Source organism: Tauraco erythrolophus, chromosome 3 (genome assembly GCF_009769465.1).
Source record: "Tauraco erythrolophus isolate bTauEry1 chromosome 3, bTauEry1.pri, whole genome shotgun sequence".
Taxonomy (NCBI): domain Eukaryota; kingdom Metazoa; phylum Chordata; class Aves; order Musophagiformes; family Musophagidae; genus Tauraco; species Tauraco erythrolophus.
Genome location: NC_141467.1, coordinates 57115277 through 57141849, shown reverse-complemented (window position 1 = coordinate 57141849; position 26573 = coordinate 57115277). Strand labels below are relative to the sequence as shown.

Sequence of the window (26573 nt, the reverse complement as noted above, 5' to 3'; positions counted from 1 at the left end):
AGCTCTCAGCTCTGCATAAGGGATCCTGGTAACCTAGAAAACGTTGGTTTGGCTGAGATCTGTAGGCTCCCGCAGAAGGGAGAACTGAATGATGTTGCTTTTGCCATGTTTCCCAAATCCTTCGTGTCTCACCCTTGGATAGGGAGCTGAGAAATGTTCAGAACCCCACAAGGACTCGGATGCTTGAACTTCTCACAGAATTAGGTTTATAGCTGGTAGTCATGACAGAGATCATGAATAATCAGAAGTATAGAAGATGAGGAAGTTAAACTAAGCCAGAAGGGGCCTCTGAGCTTAGAAGATGGGGCTATCAATTCAGTTTATTTAAAAACATTTTCAAAAAAGTGGTTATTTCAGAGCATTTTTTTCCTCTTAGGCAAGGCTTTTCAAAATTGATCTTTTTGACATTTCACAGATATGGCATTTCATGGAACAGAAAATCCTCTTTTTAACAACTCTGCTTTTAGTGACAGAGGACTGTGTTCATCTTCTCAGTCAATGCCAGACTAGTTCTCTGCCTGAGTAAAGTTGATAGAACCTGAACCTTAATCAGATGACTTTTCTCCTGTGCTTTGTTATAGTGTTGTACTCCCTAGCTGACTCAACTGTGTGTTCATTACATTCTCCCTGAGGTTCATTTTAGATAGTCCTTGACGTGAACATATCAACAGCCAGCTACAGTGATGAGTGAGAGAAATTATGAGTTAACATATATTTCAAGAGGAAGATACTCCATTACCTGGAGATTTCCTCATTTTTGCAGGTACTAACTTTGAGTTCAGTATTTCAATGGTGTGCACATAACCACTGCACCCCTTTTCAGAGAAAAACATGTGACTGCTAGATTTTTATGGTAACTAACTCTTTATTTTTTATTTTATAAAACACTTCAATAAACATATTCTCTCCCATAAACAATAAGCTGGGGGAACTTGAGTTCATTTTACTTTTTGGTCAGAACATTAATTTTTTGGCTCACATGTTACCTTCTAAAAATCTGTTGACGTATAGGTATGGTTATAGCTCTGATTAAAAACCTGAGCTGGAGGAATTAACCAGGTGTTTACTCATCATTTTTCAAGAACATTGTTGTGTGGCCACTGCTAGAGGACCACACTGAAACTTCCATTCAGCTAACATAGTCAATGTACCTTGAACATACATAAAACAGTGGCATGTACAGTGATACTTGGCCACCAAATACAAGGAGGGATCGAGTGTGGCTAAGTGATGCAATAACCAGTTCAGAGTAACATCACCATTGCAGGGAGGCACAATAATAAATGTAATGCTTTGACAGTGAAAACCTTCTGCAAAGACAGTCCCTGCTCTGGAGCTCTAAAGAAGGAGTCTGCTTGTACCGTACTGTAAACTTCTGTAATGACACCAGGGTTTAACATTACTGTACTTCATCTCTTAGTCTGATTTATTTTCAAAACTGGAAACAAGTTCGATAGTTTGTTCTGTTAAATCAATCCAAGTATATTTTATTGTAGTATTGCAGCCTCTGACTGTCTTTCTTACACAGCTTTTACGCTGATGCCAGAGAGCTTGTTCTTGTATGAGTGGGGAGAAATAAGCCTATTGCATTAGTGAGGGAGAGCCATAAATCCCTGTCTATTTCTAAAAGCTAGTTCAGCTTCTGGTCCCAGACAGATTGTGGTCCCATGCATTAGAGAAAGTACGATGTCAGATTAAAAATAGGCATTCTGCAGAGCACATCCAACCTCAGTAAATGAACTTTAATTTTTAAAGGTAAAATGTAGTATTAGTAATGGTTAGCTCCTCGGTTTCTGTAATGTTATGAAAACCGTAAAATCAGTTGAGACAACATAATGAATGTGTTCTAAAGTTATCTGAAGACTGAATGAGAATACTTCAAAACTTGCTTCCAAAACTCAGTGACATTTCATAGCAGGTTCATATTTATGCTTTTAGGAGTAAGAAGGTGTAACTCTTTAAATACCCACCCAAAACCTATAAAACAACAATGACGAAAAAAAATGAAAAACAAAAAAACACCCTCAAACACATACAGCCAGTTCCTCAGTAGGTATAAATTTACATAGTACAATGTAAATGAGTTCAATAAAGCTTTGAAAATTTATGGAAGGTCAGAACCGGTTCAATAAATTGCAGTGTCTGGAATGGGCTTACATGTGTATCAGTACCTGTGTTATTATCCTAATTTTCTTTATTTTCTTGGTAGCTCAGATATATCTTTGTGTATTAATGAAGAAGATTAGTTTTGTTGTGAGCTTCATCTTTCAGAAAGATTGCATTGCATCTAATTTGGAAAAAAAAGTTGTGTAAATATTCTTAATGAACTGGTAGGGAAGACCCTATTGGAGTTCATAACCAACAATGGATTGTAGCATTCCCTTGTTTCTTTGGGATTCATTGCACCTTTAACTTAAAACATGTAAATGCTATGAAATTAGTAATGAAAGATTTTGAATTGGAAAAAATGAACCATATCTAGTTGAACCACAAAACATCTACATGGCTGGAAAGCTGGCATTATCAAAAGAGGAACAGATTTTTTTTTAAATTCATTTTAATCACATCAGTCATGTTGCAGCAAGGAATGCAAATATTCATATACTACAGATTGAGACTGCTCTGAAATGTTCTGACAATCTGTTATGTTTTGAGTGATGTTTCAGCCCTATCACTTGAGGTTTTTGGGTTTTGTTGGGGTTTTTTTATGACTATAAAAAACCACTACTCATCGCTGTCACATGCTGTACTGGATAAAAAGCCTTTCAGTTTTCTTAACAAGAATCAGACGGCCAGGGTGCTGCTGGAACACAGAGAATATGCCACTGTCTGTTCAAAGTACAGCTTAATGAGCCAGACTAAACACACTGGACAATAGAGCTGTGGGGGGAAAGGGCTTCTCATGGATCTATGGATCAGCTACAGCTTTAGCATCTGACTAGTTTCATTTTTCATCTTTGCAAGTTCCATTTCCCTGTTTTGTTGGTATAAACTACATTTCAATGAATGGACTTTCCTGCCTAGGTGACAGTATTGTGGGCTTTGAAAAAGGAGATAGTGGATTATGCTAGAAATAATTTCTGTGTTTCTTTTTTCTCTCATAGTCACGACCTATTCCCTCACACCTTACTTCAGCAGTTGCAGAGAGTATCCTGGCTTCCGCCTGTGAGAGTGAAAGCAGAAATGCTGCAAAAAGGATGCGGTTGGATAGACAGCAGGTACTGTGTTTTTTGGGGGTCTGCCACATCCATATTTATAAATGCTCTGGACTCATTTACGTAGGATGCCATGCAGAAGGGTGGTGCAATCCCTTATATGTTTCTTGCTAGCAAGAATAATTAAAATAAGAAAGCTGTAGTTCTTTAAATGAATACACAAGCATGTCTTTGTCTATATTTACATAAGCTGTATGAGAGTGTCTAGTATATTTATAATGTCCAGCTGGATAAAGATATACATGTGCTTTTTAACGGTTGTAGATTTTGAGGGCATAATCGGCATACTAGGATTAAAAGGAACAGAACATAGAGTATATAGAATTTACATAAATAACAGAAATGATGCATGTATCCATGAGTCATTGTGTTTATCTGTGCACATATTCTCTTTCAAAACGTGTATGAATTTGTAAATGTAAGGTGAAATTGTGTAAGTTTCTGAAAATACCTGTTTGCTTGAAACAGAAAAGTTATTGTGACATATAGCAAAATGCTGCCAGTTAACTTATTAGTGAGTTTTTAAAGCTCATCTCAATATTTATTTTATTTTTTTATGTGATTATTCACTTATTATAGAGTGTTAGGATTTAATTATTTTTAATTTGCTGAGAATTGCATGTTTTTTTTCAATTTTGTAAAATCAAACTGGTAGCTCATTCCAGGTTTTGATTATTTAGTTGCTCCACAGATACAGTGAATGTCAAATATTTGTATTGCAAAGACTATTATGCTTTATTTCTCTTCATGATTATCACAAAGCCAAATCTTAGTAATATCTCAGTAGTTCCAAAATATGCATCTATCATGTATATGAACATTTTTGTGGAAAAGAACATTTTTAAAAGCACGTTTTCCTTTTATACGTAGTCCATTGAGTTCTTTCAGGTTGTGCCCTAACTGAATAAAGGATTCCTACTACTATCCCTACAACATCAATAGTTTAGGATCTGAGAGTGGATATTGCAATTTCTTTTTGCTGTTATGGTTTTTGCTAGTATTTTCATTATTGGAGTACATTTGCCTTAAGATTTACAAACCACATGGGATGTCAAAGCACTGTAATGTTAAGTATGGCATAGTTTAGAAGTAGTGCTCATTTAAATTGTGCAGGTTTTGTATTCTCTCATTTGTTCTCTAGTTTTTCAGTAACAACAACAAAAAAAAGCTACAAATTCTATGTGCTTACTGCAAGGAGGACAAGTAAAGGCTTGTGCAAATATCAGTTACTTTCACTGCGCAGAACTAGTGGCTCAATTCCTTGGTCCAGCCAGGGTGAGGCAGAGTTTTCGAGTGGTTTAAATGAGAATCTCATAATATTCTCCAGGAAGCCAGAGAGCTGTTGAAACAAAAACAGTTTTAAAACTGTAGACAGAACTCAAAAAACATATTAATAGGATTTTTTTTTCTTTTATTTGTGATATAACTATCACAGAAGGATTTGGTAGCAGTTACTGTTGAGAGGAGAGGTATTTCTTTACTTTTCATTACAGAATTAAAAATCTGTATGCAGAATGGCTCCAAACTGATCACCTTAATTACAATTGTGATGTTAAAGTAGCCAAGCTGTGTATGAAGACCAGGTGTTGTTCTGCTTCCTTCAGCTCTGCCCTCTTTTTTGGCAGTGAGTTCTGGGAACACTGTGGAGACAGTTGCAAATAGCACCAACCATTTGATTCAGCAAGCAGTAAATTAGTTGGGTTGATGTAGCTTTGGTGCTTGCAAAACTATTTGTGAATTCAGGATAGATTTGCTGAATAGTGTTGGCTGGAAAAAATTATGGGAATGTATGTTATGTAGCTTCATAAAACTTATAGTGAAAAATTTGCCCTGTGAGGCGGAATAGTTAAGTCATTAGAGAAGTAGAAAACCTTGGTCCTAGCCCCAGTTCCACTGCAATTTAATTTTTATTCGAAGGATGTGACATTAATAAAGTAGACAGAGAGCAAAGCATTCCACAGTATTTCTGAGTGGGGTATTTAACAGACTGCTGTGCTCAGTTCTTATGCTGAGATGGGAAGTGGATCTGTATCCTCACATCCGGGGAGAATGCCTTATACGTAAAAGGGCTATATCCTTCTTATTATTTTTTCCTTTTACTTACTTTTGAATTTCCTTCACTTTTCTTACATATATCCAAAATGAAATATTTTCATTGGATTTTTTTCTTAAACAGAGTAAGGTTAAAAAGGTTCAGTTCAACATGTTTTTTCAACATTTTTTCAACATTTTTACTGTTCCATAGCTCTAAAAAAATTTAAAAACAAGCTTTGTTTTCTTGTTACTATGTCTCTACTTTTCCTGTTTAAATGTAAATTTCCAAAATTGGACATTATACCAATGGTTGGACTCAGGCTTTGAGGACCCTTCAGTGGAAATTTGGGAGGAGGAAAGGGGAAATAAGATTTGGATAATGAAAATTACCACTTGATAAATTATATTGAGATCTTCTAATGGAGGACAAGCATTAGGTAGTCCTGGAAAGTAGATTGTTAAGAGGATCTGGTAAGAGCACTCATTCAGCACTTCCCCTCAGAGCTGAAAGGAAGCGTTGCGTTAAAGCTACTTCATTCTTGCATGCAGCACAGTGAAGGTCTGCCTTTTATTCTCCAGAAGGGTGATCTGCCTCAAAGTGAGATGTAATTTGCATCCCCGCCACCACCTTTTTCAGAATATTACCTATAAATTGTGAATGTTACGCCCAGTCCTGAAGCTAAGACAAAATTTCAGCAGCTTCTCGAATTCCTTTTCTTGGCTTGTTTATGGTCTTTCTTCTTCTCCATTTCTCCTCCTCTTCCTGGCACAACATGGCCCTGAATAGGAAGTTCTAAGCATGTTGCATGTACGTCCCTAATGGAAATCTATACTTTGGTAAAGTAACATGAAATTCCAAACTAAATGTGATTTTGCCTGCAGTGTTAATTTTAACAGTGGTTGGATGATAAAACATCTCAATTATCCCTCAGCAAAAAGAACCAGCTTAGAAGTAAAAACTATGGAAATTTCTAAGACCTCATTTTTTCTTTTGAGAAGGTAGAGTATTGGCCATGCTCATGACTGTTAACTTTTTTTCAGAAGCATTAGGCATGGAGGGTAATTTCTTCTGAAGAAATCTCTCTAATTGTGTGTATATATCTGCATGTATTCAAATACCACATCTTATGAAGGACTTTCTAGAAGTATTTCTGATAGCTGCAGTGCTTAATATAGCCCTGATCTAGTGATACTGTTAAGTCTATCAAAGTTAAGTCTGAACCAGGACAAAGCTATCATTCTACCCATGTGCCTCAAATTCCACTCACATGATCTTTGTATTTCTTAACTCAATTTAAAAAATAAGTTAATGAATACTGATCTCACTAGTATCAATTACTTATTTTCAGAATTAGTTTTTTTTAATGACGATCATTTATTTCATAATGGGAAACTCAGTGTAATCTTGTCTGTCAGGAAACAAGTACCTTCCGGTAGTTTTTGAAACCGTAACAATAAAAGCATTGTCAGTTTCTGAGACTTCTCTGTAAGGAATATAAATGTGTTTACTAGCTCATGGTAGCTTGGACTATAATGCTTTGGATGTCTGACCATGTTAGATGTTACTCAAGTGCTCTCTTTAGCTTCAGTGTATTTTCATTATCTTGAGATCAAGCTCTGTTGGTTGGCCTGTAGCTTAACTGCCGAGAAGTTACATATTTGGTAATTATTACCCGACTGAAGAGTTCTGTTGCTTCCACTTTTTAATTCTGCCTGATACTAAAAACAATTTATTCCCTTGCACAAATTTTATAGATTTATAAATTGAAATTGTATAGATTTACTGATACTACTGCCAAATGGTGAAATGCTCATGACACTGAGCTGAATTTGGTTGATCTTTCCACAGTTCAGATCAGGCAGTGGGCATAGAGGCAATGCAGAGCTTTTGAGTTGTTCTGCAAATCATGTCTGCTGAGTCTAGGTACTGAAGACGGGTAACTCCAGTCTTGAATTTTGAGGATTTTTTTGATCACAGTTGATAAAAAATGTGGAAACAATAATTGAGTTGACCTTCTATGACTTGCTTTGGTCAGAGATAGAAGAGACTTTAACTGAATCCTTAAGATTTCCTGTGCTTCTGAGTGATATCTTGGGATGATCTCCTGTGATAAACCTTTAAGATCCGTATTACATCTCTAGCAATATTCGGTGTGAAACAGTTCCACTGAAGTGGAGGTTCTGGACTACTGTCAACAAGGGAATCATGAAACAAATTAAGTAGAGCTAAAATACGGCCTTTATATGCATTCATTACATATGGTGAACAGGATGACTTCTTCTGTTGTGTCCTTCACTTTGCAAACCAAATTGTGTCTTGGTTGGGCAAAAGAAGAATGGTTAAATAAGTAGAAAAATCTGGAGAAAGTCACCCTGTTATTACTGCCCTGGGTGGTGAGCAGAGGTTGGGATGCTTGTTTTGTGGGCTGGCACTGCAGAGGCTCTGTGGCTCTACTTGTTGTCAGTCACAGAAATGGAAATTTCATTTTAAGAGCTTAACCATTGTCAGTCTCTGCTTCTTCCAAACAGGTATGTGTGTGGTGTAGTTTTTATGAAACCTCATCATAAACAACCTGGAGCAGTATTGGGCTATGGTACTCTGTGGAAACTGGAGGTGGATTCGTCTTGTTAGTGTCCTGTCTGAAATCAAAAAGACCAATGAAAATTCTTCAACAGAAGATCTAAGAGGAAATAGTAGTTTATGTACAGCAGTATGTGAGAGGATCTGCCACTTTCTTTTTCCAAAGGAAGATGAAAAAGAAGAAATCTTCCTTTGGAAAAGCAAATAAGAACAATGCCAGGAAAAAAATTGCCTTCACTCTTATTTGGACACAGGTGTTTTTTACAGCAGCTGCCTTTTGTTTAGTTAGCCAGATAATTTAGATAATTGATGTAGCTTCATTGGCACCATGTTGTTTTGTACTCGTTAGGAATCTGGACCTTTGAGAATTCGTTGTTATATTTGTAAATAGGAGAGTAGTGGTCACATATGAGTGCGAAGCCAGTGGACTGGATTCTCTCCTGGACTCAGTCTATGTTATTTTAGCAATTTGACCTCGATTTCAGTGAGTAGTGTCATTGAAGAGCTACCATAGTATGCAGAGCTTTTTGGGGTAGCCAAAGGAGTGAGCTACATACACTTTTTTCATCCTTATGCCACAAGTACTTGGATATGTGATGTATGATTCTTTTGTAGTTATGTAGTAAATGACAAGGTGAAGCCCAAACAGAGCTTAAGCTCAGAGGAAAAAGAAAGTTATCTTACATATCTCCCATCCTAACAAAGGAATTTCTCAGCCAGAGCTGGTGCTTTTTAAATTAGTAGGCTCTTCACAGAGTGCTCATCAGTCAATATTTTATAGGATATACATGATAAGAAAAAGATTTTCTGCATTTTTTTTTTTAAATGTGAATTTAAGGTGCAGTTTCTTTTCATTCCAGAGACTAGGTGAAAATAACAACAGTTAGACATCTGTATAGCCTGGCAAGGTTGTCTTCATACCTTCACTGCACAGATACCAGAATACTACTTGTAAAATTTGTAATTTGCTTAGTTTGATTTAGTTCAACTGTTCTTTATCACTATCTACAAGGCAAATGGGAGGTACTAGAATGAAGCTATTAAGATATGTGTGTATCTCCATATGTGCATGGGAGACAAGTTCCCTTTCACTGAACAAACCAGTTATATGCAGACTAACTTTAATTCTTCACATGAGATCATATTTGGAGATGGCTGCAGGCTGCAGGACGACTTAGCAGTTGCAAGAGTATTATTTACTTTATCTCTATCTCTGCTTCAAGTATTTCACTCTCTGCTAGGCAGCTCAAACAAGTTCCCTCAATATAAAAGTTAAATGTTTTGTTGTTTGTTTTTTTTTTCTAATCATGAGGTTGAAAGCTAATATGTATGATTAGAATAAATAAGATTAGGATAAATGTGCAAGTTATATTTCTGAGTCTTGTGGAAGCTACTAGTTTATTTAATTATAAAAACTAAACTCAATAAAAAAATCTTTGATTATTTGAGCTTTCCAAGTTCATAAGAGTAAGCCTATGCACTACACAGACTATCATGCAGTGTGATGCTATGAAGCAGTTCTTTATGATAAACACTGAATGCATTTTTTTAAGAAACCTCTCATCAAGATGACAGCTATAATTTTTTTCCGTGCTGTGTTTTATAACCAGGCAAATTAAATATCACTAATCATTGTGGTGGAGTGAAAGATAATATCTAACTCCCAAGGAAGAGAAAGTCTAGCGATCTCAGGTTTACAATGAAACATAAATGAACATAAATTTGCAAATAGACACTTTAAATACATACTTCACCCCCTATGTAGTTTGCGGGATAAAAGGAAGGCAAATCTGAAGTTTTCAGTGAAGTAGCATATGAATAGGGTGTTAAGAATATTGCAATATTTAATAATTTTAACAGTATTGCTTTTAGCTGTTAGAGGAATAGGAGTAGGTGGCTATTAGGTTTCTGACAAAGCAATTATGGCCTAGACACATATGCTGGGAGCTGACCTGACATTTGCCTCTGGATAGTTGTCATAGCAGCAACCTGAATAGAGCAGCTTGATACAAGTGCCAGTTGCAGACTGGATACAGGTTCTGTGCTAATGCAATACATCTGAATATTAATAAAAGTGCACATGTACTGCCACCTGGAAATCACCGCAACTGTATTTCTCTCCATTTATATCTAATTCCTAAATGCTCATTTTTAAAGAAATTGGGGTTTCTAAGATGATGTTAAAGATCTGCCTCTATACAATTTCTGGTGCTGTTTCTCTGCATGTAGCAAGGGGGTTGACCTAAAAACTCTTCAAACGCAGTTTTGTTTATAAAAAAAAGTCTGACAGTTGCAACAGGAGCAGTTTGTGTCTCTGTTAAGGAAGGAAATTATTGGTGGACAAATAACAGGTAATTGTAAAACTGTTTTGGAGGAAACTGATTAAAATCTGAATTGCAGTGAGGGTGTGGACCTCCATGTCAGGATCCCTGTATCTGGCTTTCAGCAGTGAGGGAGAAGAGGCCTTTAAACCTTCACGTTTGAGGACAGAGAATTTGTGTTTCAGCTGTGCCACTTATGCACAGCTCCTAAATCTTGACACGGAGTAGTTATTTCCTGTATTACCCTTCATACAGCAGGAGAGAAGGAAGGTGAATACATATTTGTATCCCTGTGTGTGTGTTCTTGTTCTCTTTCCTGGTCAATGCATACTGCAGTTCCCAGGAGGAAGGAAGAAACAAATTGTAGGGTTCTTAAATGCTCTCTTTATCCTGTTATTTATATTGTCTCTTTTTGTATCAAGGGCAGATTTGGACAACACTGGTTACAGAAAAGGGAGTCATGTAAAAATATCTTCCAGTGGACGCTGCAGAATGCCCTGCTGAGGCAGTGCTTTTGTGAGATTAAGCTGCAAATTCAGAGGGAACATGAAGAGGCGGTTTTGTTTCAGGGAGATGGAGTCCTTGCCACAGCTACTCAGTATGCAGAAAAAGCACATCAACTATACATCCTTCTTAGAGGTGGAGGAGAAAGCATCAGGAGTTCCCTTTCTCTTGGGTTTCATGGAGCCTAATTTGCTCTAGAGGATGAGAAGGAAAAGGCACTTCATCCATGTTGACCACAAGTGGCAGCAGTGCAGAGGGATGGGGCCATGTCCTCTCTCTGCCATATATTTATATAAGACCTGAAAAATTCCAGCTCAAAGTGATTTTCGCTTCAGAGTGGGAGGCTTGCGGAGTCCTAGATGATAGAAAAGAGCAAAGGGAAGCAGATAGTTCATTTAACATATAGCAAATGAATAGGAATTGGAATCCCAAAAACCACAAGAGGCAAAAGTCACTTTAACTTGCAAAGAGCTCGATGCCTCTTACACTACAAAAGCTTTATTAATAATAGCTTTTTGTATTCAAGCATCTCCTTGTGATTTGGTATTTAATAGGGATCAGAGTGATTTCTGTACCTCAGTACTTTGTCTTTTTTTATCTGTGTTCAAAATAATCACTGAGATGGCTGTAATGTCCTTGGATACCCACATGGTAGTTTGCATTTCAGGCCTTGCTCACTTCCACCATTTCCCCACCTAATGATTATTTTACTTCTGAGTTGGTCTTTGGTTTGCTTTTGTGATTCCAAATGATATGCTTTAACCACCGAGGCACAAAATGTTATGCAGGCACTGTTTAGCTGCATGCGGATTATTGTCAAGAGATCAAATTATGTACTAGTATTGGGAAACTTAGCTTCCTACCCAGAATGCTCTGGCCATATTGTCAAGGGGAAGAAAATAAGCGGTATGCATTGTAATTTTAAATCCTGCTGCCTTTCAACTCAGTGGCAAAATTCCTGATTTCAGCAGTGCTGGATAGGGTTCTGTTATTAGCAGATGCAGCTGGAAGGGACTGCCGAGTATCACAGGGCAACCCCCCTCCCTCCACGCTCCAGCCCAACCTACATTAAATTTGCTACTTGTGTTGGAAAGGAATAATGTGCAAGGCATGCAATTGCAAATAATTTCATGCCTTGGATTTACAGTGAGGCCCTAAGGTAAGCAGCTAATTTTTCACCTCGACACAGAGATCTTTAAATTAGAAAATGCTTTATTTTTCCAGGCTCTTTGTGCTGAGCATATATGGTTGAATTTCAAGCTGCTGATTTCAGAGAACACTTTAAACACCCCAAGCTGCAATAAGATCTTGAATGTGAAGTAAAATTGATGCCAATGTAAGTTTTCTGTTCTGGAGGTTGATAAAGCTGAAGGCTCAGAAATGGAGTGTTGGGTTTTTTCTTGGACAGGAACTTTTAAACAACCTTATCCCCTTTCCTATCGTGGTTGGAATGAAAATGAACAGGAACCAGAACAGCCTTCTTCCCTGTGTCTTTAATATACATCTCCTGTCAAGGAGGCAGAAGAGGAAAGGTTGGTGAAAATGTAGATATAAAAATTCTCTCCTCCGGCCCAAAGACAAAGGTTTTGGAGTCAGGGCTTTTGTTCTTCCTGTTCCTGTGTTGAAAGACAGGAATAGAGCTTTTTACTTATTCCTCTCTTTCATATGGCGAGAAGATATTAAATGTGTAGCATTTTCTTGCCTGTCAGATGTTTCTAGCATAGAAACAAGCATGTGAAAATCATGATTTTGTCTTTCCTTTCCTGTTTTTAGCTAATGACCATTGTACACACTCTCCTGCCTACAAAACAGGCAGGGAATAATGTTTCTGGTGAGTAAATCCCTGTTATCATGCAGACTTTGGACCAGTTTAATGAAATCAATGCAAACCCAGTGTGCATGTCTGAACTCTTATTTTTCAAGAGTGGTATATTTTGGTTTTGGTTAATGAGTTAGAAGACTATAAACAATCATAAATTTCTTCTAAATTCAAAGCATCAGTTTCACAATGGATTCAGATGTATTTCTTCGTTAGAACGGTGCAATTCCCCACGCAGAAAATATATGTAGAAATGTACTGCTTATGTTTGGTAGCAGGAACATGTTTGTGATTTGACTGCTGGCTTGATGTCCCTAAACTAAATTTAGAAACATATTTTTCTAAGAAAAAAATAAATAAAATAATAAGCTGGGGGAGCAGGAGCTAAGTGTATTGCCGAGGAGCAGAACCAGCTGCTAAAGAGGCTAGGCACAGGGCAAGGCAGCCAAGCAGGCTGTGGCCAGCAGCCCAGGCATTGTGCCAGAAGAATCCTCCCCTGAAATGAGAATATTTGGGGAACAGATTTGTACTGCAGTGCACAAATTTCATGCTTATTACTCATGGTGTTTCATATTAAACTCCAGTTTTACTGTCTCCATTAATGAAGCAAATCAGAAAGTGCATCCTCCAAAGGCTGGTCAAAGTTAATTTCTTTGTTTCTTCTAATGGCTTATGCTACTCTGGTTTGATGATTGTGGAATTAAAAGGCCGTAACCCAAAGCATCACTTCTTATCTACTGAATCTTTTAAAATACAGAACCCTCACAGTACTGAAGTTAAAGGATGTGCACCAAGTTCTGTCAAAAATTTAGAGCAGGTCTTCTTCAGTAGCAAAACATTTTCTTTCTGCTAAATTGTTTGAGACAGGGTGGGGAGGTCAGGGTTTTTTTTAAAAATACTGTTTATTTTTAAAAGATTTTTTCTTTTTCTTTTTTTTTTTTTAAGCTGTAAAAGTCAAGTTATACCTGAGGCAGTGTTTAAAAACAGACATCCTGCATTGAATTCATAGAAAAAATTTTGGTTTTCACAAACATGCAGTTCAAATTTTAACACAGATTTGAAATAAAATAATTAGCAATCGAATGCATCAAACACAGGGTAAAATATCTTTAAAATATCTGAACCTACTGTTGACCAGTCATTAAGTGCATGCAAAAAAGTAATTGCTCGCTCTCCAACAGACAAAAAAATGTGGTGTTTTTTTTAAAAAGACAGCAATCTATAACTCCTACTAGAATCTACCTATGGAAGAGACGCCATACTGTAAATATGAAAATATGCTGGAATTTCCAGCATGCTTTTTTTTTTTTCCCTTTTTGAAGCAGGACGCACGGACATTTTTAATTAGTTAAAAATGAGGAAGTTAATTCAACATTGACCTTCAAATGCTTCACATCTAGGCTATCATCTTCTGTTTCTAAATGAAAGAAGAATTTCATTTAGAATCTAATATAAAGTGCTTTAGTCCATTCCCCCTGCCACAGAGTCCAATATATGTAATATTAAAAGAAAATGTGGAGCAGGAGAGAAATAGGAAAGAACACTCAGAAGTCCAAAATATACCCCATAATTCTCCAATAAAGTCTTTTTGAGTAGTTGCATCTCCATACCCCAGAGCTAGCAGGTGTATGGAAAGCTGTTTTGTGTCAAGAAAATATGCTGTCAGTGGGGGAAGTGATATCAGTTGCAATGCAGTAAACGAAGAGACCTATAGTGGGAGGTTTAATTATGTTGACCGTGATGATATTGTAGTAATAAATCTGCAAAGCTGGCACAAGCATTGCTCCAGTACTCCCACACACTTACCCCTACACACTCCCTAAACATTCGATTCACAAGTTTAAAAATTTTCTCTGTTGGTGCTCTGGTGCCACAGTCCTCTTGCACTGAATGGAGCAATGCTGCTCTAGCCTATGGTAGTCATTAAAAAATGGCGTGTTGGCAAGGGGGAACAGAAATACCTCTCCCTATAGGAGTGCCTCACTGAGATAATTTCCTGAGGACAGTACAGATGAGTATGAAAAATGCAGAGAAAAATGCTTGATTGTGATCATAAAAGTGGAGCTGCCTGAGGCATAGCAAGGCTTGTTCTGAATGAGAGGAATACACCTCCAAGGAGGAATTTCTCTCGCTTTGCATCCTTCTTGTTCAGCAGTAAGTACTGCTACGCCTTTGTCATCATGCATCAGTTTCAGCAATACATTGATTCATTCAGTGCCCTTACCTGCAGGCAAAACTGCTCTTGGGATGGCATAAGATGACATTGTTTTCTTGCTGTTTATGTTGTTTCTGTTCGGAAGAAAGGTCAAATATTCAGAGTCCTCCATTTGTACTGCCTGTCAATGAGGAAGCAGCAAAAATGATCAGTAGCCATGTTCTTCTGCAAGGGGCTGGCCACTGCAAAGAAATTGGCTTTGAAAGGACTAGAGGGGATATGCAGCAACATAAGAATAAACATGACATAACCGGTACTTCATTTCTACTGGAGTTTTACCTTTATTTTCTTCAGATTTTCAGCTAATCTAATTTCAGCAGGGGCATCCTAGGCCCTGAAGTTCATTATGCAGTGCTTCGCTTTTGGGATCAGGCACGTTCCAAATGAGCTCTCTTAGGAGCATGCTTGCTAAGCCTGCTCCTATGGTCCCGTGCCTGGAGCTATCTTAGGCTAAGATATCTATGGAGGTGGCACAGGGAAGGAAAGGACCCTTTCGTATTCTCTCTTGTCCCATCCTCAATGGCAGGCTGAAGGAGTCAGTGATGCAGTCTCCCAAGGAAAACTGGCTTTCCTCTGGAGGAAAATGTTGGCTGAGTGTGGGTGAGGATGTGCGAATAGAGGAGGTGGGAATTCTCAAGTTTGAATGCTGAAACAAGGCCTAAATCCATAACTTCTCATAAGGCACAAGGCAAGAGCCATGCGTGCTGTTCTTTAGGTCAGAGTTAAAATCTACCTTTGTTTTCTACCTATCCTGAGAGGAAGAAATTCTGTATGAGGCCTTGGCCCTAACAAATCTTCTCTCTGCTGGTACAACAAGGAGGGGCAAAAGTTCCACTTGCCTCCTCTCCTCTGGTGTTCTTCTGCAAAGAAGAAAATGGTGGCCCTGAAGATTCTTCTGCTCTTTGCATGGCACCTTTGTCCCTTTGTCTGGATTTGGACCGCTTTCTCCATGGGGAAATGTCACATGTATTTTGTGAAATACGCCGTGAGCACGTAGGAGTTTTGCCAATACTCAAAGGTATTGGCACAGTTTACGTATTCAAACCAGGTCCAGTTCTGTCTCTTACATGCCTGTAGCTGTTTGTAATCTGGTGCTGGCCATCACTGGGCACATTACTTAAAATTGCACTGAGTGCAGTGTATAGTACATCAGTCTTGCACTGTGCACCTGTCTTGTATGTTGAGAAAACTTTCAATTAATAGTGGTGAAACCATTAGCTATCTAAATTTTTTCATACCTTAAAATTCTCTAGAAAAGTAAAGAGCATGACCATGTTCAATATGACTTACGAAATAGCTTATGAAGAGTGATAACTCCAATCTAAGATAAAAACAGCAGGAGCTATAGAGAAAGTTAACTTGCAGGACAGTTTCTGTCATTAGTCCACCTCAAATGTGATTACTGCATTGAGTTACGCTTTTTGACATTCCTTTGTCCCTGATGGAAAAAAGCACACCAGGGAAAGTACATCCAAAATCAGCTATCTAGAACTTCACTAAAGAACAGTAAGTTTATCTCAAGCACCACGGAAAAAGATGAATGCTATCATTTTCCATTTGGACAGAGAGAGACATGGTCCTTCAGAAGAACCAAGTTTCTCTTTCCCCAGTGACTTTGCATCACAGTTATCTAAACTGAAGGAATAACTCATCCATGCTCAACCAGCAGCACTGGTGACCTCTGAAAGCTCTTGTTGCTCTTCTGCTATCACAGTGGATAATGAACTGGCTAAAGCTGACAGGCTATGAAAAATGATCCCTGTGCTTTGCTATTGCTCCAACAAAAGTGAATCTCCGATGACTCCTTGCAACAGCCACATGAGTACCTCTTCCAAAAAAATCTTCTGTTTTGCGGGTGAAGTGGCAGTGGCAAAAAAACGATATTCGAACACTGCAATGTGAAAACACTAACCTTTTATTTAAGGTTAATGTACCCATTCCAGTTTATAAAAAATGTATCATTCTATCAGAAATGCAGAAGACTGAGGTTCATTTTTCTCTCTTCTACACAATAGCACCTTTTTATATTGATCTTCTTTTTCCGTCTCAGTCTCATGCTTTCATTTCTTGTTGAACACTGGCTTGTGTCATTTTTGGTGCCTCATGACAGCACTGATACTGGCAGTTCATTTCAGTGTTAATAATCTGAAAGCAAAAGGAACCTACTGCCCTTCTAATCTGAAACTGAAGCATGATGCTTTCTTTTCTTGGCTCTATACCCTGTGTCAGGAGGACAGTTTGGAAGTCCTCAAACTTTTGGCAGCTAACTTAACATTTTGATAGACACTCTTAAAGTTCCCACATTACCACTGGCATTACAGGGAGTTTAGATGCCTAACTGGACTCTGTATTACACCTGGTTTAGCTTGGTTAAACTATATCAATATTTCCTTACCATCTAAAGAATTATATTTATCATTTTTTATCTAAAATATGAAAATCGTTTTGATACTGGACTTCACAGCAAAATCATCATTAATACTTAGACTTCTGACAGTAACATGTTCAATTCAGTTGCCTCTGCATGCTAGGAGCACTTTTTCATATAATGTTATGTCTCTGCCAGAAAATTCTATGAATTCTATGCTAAGACTGATGTGCTCTACATGTAATGATGAGATGATATACAGAAGCAAGGAGGGTGGGATACAGGGCATGTGCCACTGGGTCACGGGCAAGGGAAAGGCAGCAGTCTCTGGGTGTTTAAGAAGGGGACACCTTCCAGACCCTGCAATGGTAACCAAGAATCCTGTGGCTCATCTTCCTTTAAACACATGCTCTGTGCAGATGATGATGGCCGCTTACCCTGGCAGCTGCTTCTCTACGCTCCAAGCTGAGACTGATGTCTCTCCACGTAACGATGAGATGATAGACTCATAGCTAAAGCATGAATATTCAGCTTAGCTGGAATACCCAGCTCCAACTGAGCTACAAATTGAGAAGTATGCCACACAAGAACAGGCTTTCTCATCTTTTTCATACTTAATTTAAGAAAGTAAAAGTGAAGAAAATAATGCAAAGAGAGTGGTAGAGAAAAACATTATCTAGATCTGATTACAGAGGGTGGGAAATCGAAAGCTGTGCAGTCCCCTAGCTGTTCCTTACAAGAACGGAAATAGCATGCATGCCCAAGGATAGCATTTATGGACAGTTTTCACTGCTAAATCCAACCCTGAATTATTAAAATACTTCCCAATCAAAAGAATATATGGCATGAGATCTGGATGTTGTTTGAACTGGACTTTGTGTTTTATTTTAGCCAGTTCAGGGTTCTTTCTGCTGATTTTGCATAGACTTCATCCATAATTTTAGTGCGTTATCCTCTGACGAAGACCTGGAATGCTGTCTATGAAGGACGAATAAACTCAAAAGGGAAAAAATGAATCCAGATGTGCAATTATTTTTCAGATGTATCTGTCCTAATGATTTTGAACAACAGGTTATCAGGTTATGAGACTGTCTATGGATGCATCAGTTTAAAGAATACTGTGACTAGCCTGAGAGGTGGAGAAACATCCAAGTGTATATATATATATATATATATATATAAAAATATCTACATATAAGTACAGATATCTGTCTTGGAAAGTTATCAGAGATAACTTTGCCTCTCAGATAAAATATATCTGCAGTATGTTTTAAATATTTTCCTAAACAGACTATAAAGATTCTAGCAATTCAATTTTCAGGTTTCAGCTATGGGTCTGGTGTGAAGAGTTGAAATCTCAGATAGATATTAATTTTGTATTAATAATCCCTCAATATAGGGACTGGAAATTTTGTAGAACTTTATTCAAAGTAGTTTTGAGGTATGAAAGCATGATGCAGCATAGCAAACAGGTCACATGAATTAACTTTTCTGTGAACAAATTCATCAGGAAAGCTGTAGCAAATGCTTGGATTTTGTCGTTGTGAGTACTACTGAAACTCTGTTGACTTCAACTGAATATCCGGCTTTTGCTCATTGTGCTGTAGGAGAAATAAGGCTTTCTGGGGAAGGTAGTATCTTTTATTAGATCGGCTTTTGGGGACAGAAGTTCTTCTCCTGGTCTAGAAAAAGGTATTGGCTTTTTCTACATGCCTTCCTCCTTGCCTCCATGCTTATATCACAGCTGTAAGAGCACCTCCTACAATATTAAAAGATGTTGTGCTTTTAAAGGACTATAAATATTCATTGCTTTGAATATGAAGGTCAGCCAATGCAAAGGACTACTGTGAAGCTTCATTTTGATTTCAAACTCAGTGAATTATGTAGGTCTATTTCATTTTATTCAGACCTCCCTAGTCTTGAACAGATTTTATTTTGTGAGTAGTAAACCCAGCACAAACTTTAGCAACTGGAGAGGGCAGAAAGAATGTGCAATGGAAACCAAAGCTAAAGTGAAAACTCACATCCATCATTTGCAGAAATACCATTTCCACCATTACTAAGCACACTGAGTCAACAGCCTTACTGAAACATTAAAGGAAAATTTAGCCTACTATGATGTGCCAAAATAATGTTTAGCTGTCTAGGCTTCCAGGATATTGGTCATAAAATTAAAAACTGGGTCAAGCACTAGAGAATTAATTTAATGTAATTAAAGCTAACAAAAGATCCAGTGTTCTGTCAGAATAATGTGTGTCATCCAAGCAGTTGGTAGTATCATCACTTATTAAGATTACCTGGCACTTCCCACTATAATACTAGATATGCAGTTTGGTGATAGCTTCATGACCTTCAGCTCCCAAGGATTACATTTACTGTTCTTTATGTCTTCCATCTGTTGAACTGTTTCAGAGAAAACTTCAACCGTTTTCAAGAATGAGGAAAATTTTTTCGTGTAAAGGTAGTTTACTGTTCCGTAAAAAAAAAAAAAAGAAAAAAGACTCTGTGTTTGGTCTTGACAATACAGTGATGACATTAATGGCAAGGCTGTGGCACTGGATACACATGCTTACGCAGTCAAAACATTTTAGTTGCTCAATTCCTAGATTATTTGAATTTCAGTAGGTGTGACTAGGAATCTGATCTCAATGCAGGAAGGAGGGAAGAGTGTTGGGGCTTTGAACCATGGCAGGAGCAGAGATAACAAGGGATGAAGAGAAAGTGAGATTATGAGATGGGGTTGGATGAGGAAGTGAGTAGCTGAGGCTGATGATGTGAAGGAAACTGGTCAGATGGATTAAAGAACTAATGGTGAAAGAGGATCAGATATTACAAGCGAAAAATAACGTGGATTGAAAACAAGAGCTGCCCTGGCTAATTGTGGAACCTGGCTTTGCTCCTTGTGGGACAGGGTTTGGGGCATTAGGAGACTGACAGGAGTCTGAGGAGGGGGAGGAAATATCAGATGGGACCGTCAGTGGATGTGACACTGATTAAATATAAATTAGGAAACAAAAGGGCTTGAGCTGCTGAAGCTGCTGAGGTATCAGGCATCAAGAGACTTCTTTGGAAAGGACAGATTAAGATTTGCTAGGGAAAAAGACTGAAACTGAGATGAAGGGTAGAAGATGAAACTGGAGAAGCAGGGAGGATGAAGAGAGAGGGATTTTGAAAAGACAGTATGAAATAAGTTTGAAGAGACAAAGCACAAGGTATACATGATCAGGTCATAGGCAGGGACATGGCAGTCATCTCCAGGTGACTAAGAAGAGGCCATCTCTGGGCCCTGCAATGGGAGCCAGAAATCCTGTGCCTCATCCTCCTTTAAACGTCTTGCTCCATGCAGACAATGATGGCTGCTTATCCCGGCAGCAGCTTCCCTTGGCAAGAGCTGAGATGGGCAGAGAGCTCCCAGCCCCACAACGCCCTTCAGATTCAACAGGGTGCCCCATGGTGGAATTTGTGAATTATTTCCCATTATTTTGAAAATTAAGTTACACGAAGAGAAGCCCATTATGTTGTTACGGTCACAGAACTCAAGCGCTTTACATATTAGGTGATGCTCGCTTAAGGTTGCTTTTGTTGCCAGAATCTCACCATCTGAAAAGCAGTGATAAAAGTCCTATCTAACAGGAGTATTGTGAGGATTAATTTGGTATGCTTTGAAAAGTGCTACATGCTTTTATAATGTGTTTCTATTTATTTTACTTTTGATTCAAAAATTATAGAAATAAATTGGTGGGTTCCAAATGGGAAAAATATGAAACATTATCTCCTTTCTTGTAAAGCCATACTGCAAGCTATTTAGGCTAAAAAAAAATATAAAGCACATGAAAGCATGTTTTGTTTTCTCATATGAATGATTTTTTTTTCCTCTGCTGAAAAAGTGGAAGACCACACGCAAATATTGAGTCCCTGGCTTGCCTATTAGTTTGAAGACTAATCTGCATTTGAGTTTTCCTAACCTCAAAGTGGTATTCTAAGAGAAGTATTTATTGACAAGAACAACAAGCAATCTACATTTTCCAGTTTAACATATTAAAAAGAAACTATCAAGAAACATGAAGCAAAAATGTGTTTGCCTTTTTGTTTCTTTTCTAATTGAGTGGGAAAAAACCCACCTTGACCTAGGGGAGCTTAAAAGCTGTCATTCTCAGAGTTTTTAATTTGTCAGTCTGGTAGACACTGCGTTTCATGAAAGCAGTAGTTAAATGCATGTCACCGTCTTTGCCGTTTTTGGAACATTACCAGTTATAGTCTTGTTGAAGAAGTTTTATTAGCTTTATGGTCAGCTGGCATTGCCCATGTGAGTTGGTCTGCATGCACACTCCCTTTGGAGATTTACGTTTACATGTTAGCAATGCCTATTGCTAACAGCGGAGCCTAGGTAGTAGCACTGCTCTCTCCTAATGGGAATATCAAGAATCTGGTATTTATTTAGAGGTATTTATTTTAACAATTACGTTTTTTTGCGTGATTTTGGTGATGGTGAACCAGATGGGGAACATCAAAGAGCAATGGCATTGTTAGAGTTGCTTCCACAAAGGACAGACTTTTTGAAAAGAAATATGTGTGCTGTGCTTCCACTGTCAAGGGAAACAGGAAGCTGGGACACTGCCGGTGAGCCTTGCTCTTTGTACCGTCATCGTGACATTCGCACTAGCATCTGTGTTGCTGTTGATGGTGTTTACTTTTAAACTATTCATTAGCTGCTCAGAACATCAGTCAGAGCAGAGCAGGGTTGCTTCAATATACAGGTTATGCAATAGTTCATGAAATCTTTTCTTAGTATGTGCTGTCCTTAGAGGGTTACTTAATTGCTTCTGTGATTAAAAATAAAATAAACTAAATTGCTCCATCTGCTCTTTTAAGGAAAAAAATGTGTTGTCCTAGTACAGACCTGGACATAAAACTGAGACATAGATATCTCTTATATACACCAAGTTGAGGATCACAGTACATGCTTCATGCTTTTCACTTTTTCAAGTGAACAACAGATAACTTTGTATTTTAGCATGCTTTTGTACGTAAAAGGTATCATTACATTTCTGTGATTTCTATCCTTTTCCAGATGATATGCTCAAGGCTTAAATTACTTCTCCTCCAAAATAAGTTCAAAAGAGAAATATTGTTAGAAGAATGACTTATTTCCATTGCCATATACAAAATGAAGACAGTATAAGTCAAATTCTAGATGGACAAATGTTTTATCCGCATCTTGTTCAAATTTCTTATTCAAGGTAAATTATAAGTAGTTCAAAATGGTTAGTTGATACTTACTTCTCAGGTTTTAAAAATCTGTTATGAATTACAACAGTGTGTGTTCCAGGTAGTTAGGTAAAACATATTAATAAATGGTTAGTTAATTGTTACTGATTATTATGATATTAAAATATTTTTTTAAATAGCATTTAAAATAAATTATTAAGCCTTTCCAGTGTAAATATAATATAGGGGGAAACAAGAAGTGCTGAAAGACTAACACAGAGTATTAAAAAAAATCTCAGTTCTGGAATGACACTATGTTTGTTTAATTTTGTACATTAGTTTAAAAGCAATGACAATTAAGATGAAAAGAAAGAAGAGAGTGAATCTGTGCAGAATAGATCTCAGGTATATGAAAGTGAATAGGATATTCATGTTCTCTCTTCCCAAGAAAAAGAGAGCCTGGCTTCTTTATCCTCAGTGTGGCTGCAAGGAAAAAGGACATAGTTTTAGCTTTGCCTTTTGAAGTACAAAACATTTCTAAATCCCAGGGGAATGTATGAGAGGTAACACCTAATCCCCTGGGACCAGGCTAATGGTTCATAATCCTACCAGTATGGCTGACACCTGAGCCTGCTCAGAAAATGCTCACCAAAAATCCTGCCCTGCTTCTGCATGAAGTCATCCTCAAGCACTGAGCTAAGCCCTTAGATGGGGCCCAGATTTCATGTCCGAAATGTATGGGAACTTGCTCATCGTTTAGGTACAGGTGATTAGTCTTCTCTTTAAAAGTATATATATATATATTTAGTGGAAGCCACCTTTTGTAGAGTGGCGGAGATGACAGCTCATACGCAGAACCAGGAGTCCTGGGCTCAGCATCCTTCTCAACCCCTTTCACCCCTCTGAGCAGTGACTGTCCCACCAGGACGCCTGGGCTCCACCTCAAGCCCCAGCCCATGGCACGTCACGGTGTCACACAGGGCTGTGATTGCTTCAATACAAAGATTCCCCGCTTTGGCAGCACAGCCCCAACCTTGATTCCTGACCTCAGAGCAGCTCGGGAGTTTGTGTTAGGGAGTGGCTGGAAGGGAACAGGGCTGGAAGCCTCCCAGGGCAGCGCTTCTCTGAAAGGGAACTGAGTCATGCTCCCTTTTTGTTTGCCATCTCTGTAGCCCTATGAATTGTGCATTTCTTTCCACACAGTGGCACAGCTTCAGCTACGACTCCCACCGCAGTTTTTGCTTGAGCCTGGTTGCTAGGAGATGGCAGCTCTGAGTTCAGGTCCCCTCCTCACCACAGCTAGCAAAGACCTTGCGTCCCAAATTTTCTGCCTCTTCACCATGTATTGCAACACGGAGCTAGAACTTGGGTCTCCCACTTCTTGGCTGTGAGCTCCAGCACATGGATTGATATGTACCCAGGTGCACCAAGCACCCTTGCAATGCCCTCTGGCCGGGCTCTGCTTGCTGTGCTCTGCTGGACGCTCGGTGCATCAGCCCTGCAAGAAACTCACTGTTAGGTTTTCAGCGCACTGACTGGAGGGGCTCTGGAGGACATGTAAATTCAGGGACAACAAATTTGTGGTTTCCAGACAGTCAAGGTAAGGAGACAGGCCGTGAGATACTCTCCTCACCTATCGGAGTTAGGCCTCTTTGCATTGTACCCCTTGAACATAGTCCAGCCCTTGATAAATTTGCAGAAGATCTCTTACTGATCTTCATGAGGATAAAATAAGGCTCTTAGTGAGTCTATGGTAGGAAGTATCATCTAGTTTTAGACATAAGGATACAGAACATCTCAGCCTTGAGAATGTTAAAGCTTTGGATGATGAGTTAAGCTTTGTTGCCAAGATAGAGCTTTACTGTATAGCTTATGTATAATTTCTCAAAGAAAATCATACACTTTCTCTTATAAGAGACAGCAATGACCTTTGGAGATAAAAGGTAAGTGATAATAAAATTGAATTCCCAGCAAAAATATATTGCCATTTCGGCCCTTTGTTTAAGCCTGTTATTACTTAAGAAAATGCTTAGGAGACCAGTTTGGCCAACCCTGTTAAAAATGCAAAGCTTTGCCTCAGCTCATATTAGTGCCCAAGAGGCCCCATTCTGATTGTTTATGGAATTAATTATTTGATGGTTCAGTGTTCTGTATTAAATATTAAAATTTCTGTTAATAATATATATGACTTCTGAGTCATCTCAGTTGCGCCCAAGTCTCTTTCACCAATAAATATCTACAAGGCAGGGATATCTTCATCTCAGAAATGTTGGTAGTGTCTTATTTGAGAGGTGGAACCAATGTCTGCTCCTAATGCAAGCAGGAAAGCTGCTTCAGAACCCTTTTTGCTTCAACACAGAGACTGGACACTGTTTAAATTGGTTTATCTCTCTGTGCTAGTTTATACATTCTTATTTTTAAGTAAACATTGTAAACAAGGTTTGAGATATTTTATAGCATTCTTAATAAGGTTGATATATTTAGCAACTGTAAAAGGGTTGTGCAGAAGAGAGAGACATAAAATGGACAAAATCTTGCACAAAAGGGAGATAATTCTAACAGATCATTTTCCAGTTACCTACTCTGTAAAGGTCTGCAAATATTCTCACCATTATTTTTTTAAATACAGATCTTCTGTAAATCCATTTTATTTGAAATCACTGAAATATATTTTCATCAGGTGAGAGTGTAAAATCAGGCCCATAAAAAAAGTCTACAGTTAAAAGAAACAAAGAAGAAGTTCAAATACATTTGCAGACTAAATCAGAAATTCTGGCACTCAGGTCCCTGCAGTGGGCTGAGCAGCCACACACTGATAGTTTTCCTTGTTTCCAACTACTAAAACACATTAAATCTTCTCTTAATGCTTTTGTTTTTTTCACCTGTGTCATTACTAAAGTTGTCACAGGGCCATTCTGTGATCGTGAGTGGAGGTGAGGTGAGGTGCTCTAAGCAGTAGCTATGGTAAGTGTAGGTGGGGAAAAATACACTTTCACCTGAAACATGATCTGCTGCAGGGGAAAATTAGAGGGCTGCGCTAAATCCTGTTAAATATTATGCAGGCGTCTAGGAGGCAAACAGGGAGCATTGAGGGGAACTTCTGGTGTACAGTCGCTGCTCATACACTGGTGACAAATGCTTTCAAGTCATGATTGTAAAGGCATCCCTGCCACTTGGCCCTTGTGTGGATGGACTCTCACTCAGCCCTCTGCAAACATAGGAAATTCCATTCCTCTATTCCTTCAGTCATTTCTGAGGTTGATACATCAAAATAAGTAGTTGGTGCATTCTGTATTGGTTTGTCTTACCGAGAAAGATACGATTCTCTGGCTCAGAAGAGTCACTCCTGTACTCAGAAAGTAAAGGCTTTTTTCTATCCTTTCTCACGCTATTTCTGGACAGAGTTGGGTTTTGCAGAAGACTGTAAGTGCTTCAGGGTGAGAGGATGCATCTTCTCTTTTGAGGAACAGTCTGGTTGGCTTGTGGAGTACAAGTAAATTAATATCCTCAGATTTATAGGAAACCTGTATTCTTGCTTATTTCCATTGTTTCTTTTCAGCTGATATTTGGTCAATCAGAACCACATCTGTGCTTGTTTAACATGTATTATACTTTTCTGAAGGCAATAGATGTGGAATCTTAACAATGGAAAAGACTTTCTCATGCAAGGTGAAATGTAACAATAACTCAAAACCTTTCCTTGTTTTTGCAGGACGAGGCTGCTCCAGCTGACAAGCAGTACAAACAGGAGCCAGCCCAGGTCACTTACTCAACATCAGCTGTTTCCAGCACACAGGAGGTGTTGTACATCAATGGCAATGGGACCTACAGTTACCATAGTTACAGAGGGCTCGGAGGTGGGCTGCTAAATCTCAACGATGCTTCTAGCAGTGGTGAGTTTCCTTACAATATGTGCTTCTGTGTATATGTGCTTGTGTGTACGTTTCCCCCTGCTGTACAGAAAGCTAGTCCAAGGGGTTCGATATCCGTAGGCTATTATCAGATAATGAGCAGGAGCACAATCCTGCAAACAGCTACTGCCGAGCAAAATACTTGCTCACTGCATGCAAGTCTCCTTTCAGTTTCAAGGGACTAATTTACAGTCGGGCGAGTCTGAACCTGAAGTCTCTAACAAAGCTGAGTAAAAAAATGCCGTGTTAGATCTTCAGTCAATTTGCATGACTTTATGAGCACCTACCCTGTCATTGTTGTCCCCTCTTATACTGATCACAAAATAAGGCCGTTAGTATCTTTGTGGCTGGAGTTTGAAAATACTGAACTCCGTATTTCGTAACACAAATGAATTGA

General features: G+C 38.4%; 1 protein-coding gene across 4 annotated transcripts in view; it reads left to right on the top strand.

Moving 5' to 3' along the window:
• Positions 1 to 26573, top strand: part of NOL4 (nucleolar protein 4) — a 195672-nt gene that overhangs the window by 158889 nt on the left and 10210 nt on the right. For 3 of the 4 annotated variants that reach the window (XM_086609261.1, XM_086609260.1, XM_086609258.1), the window contains 2 exons: positions 3105 to 3218; positions 25978 to 26158. In XM_086609261.1, coding sequence (XP_086465387.1) covers positions 3105 to 3218; positions 25978 to 26158 — 295 coding nt within the window. The remainder of the gene's footprint in view (positions 1 to 3104; positions 3219 to 25977; positions 26159 to 26573) is intronic. The other variant, XM_086609262.1, reaches the window with a different exon arrangement.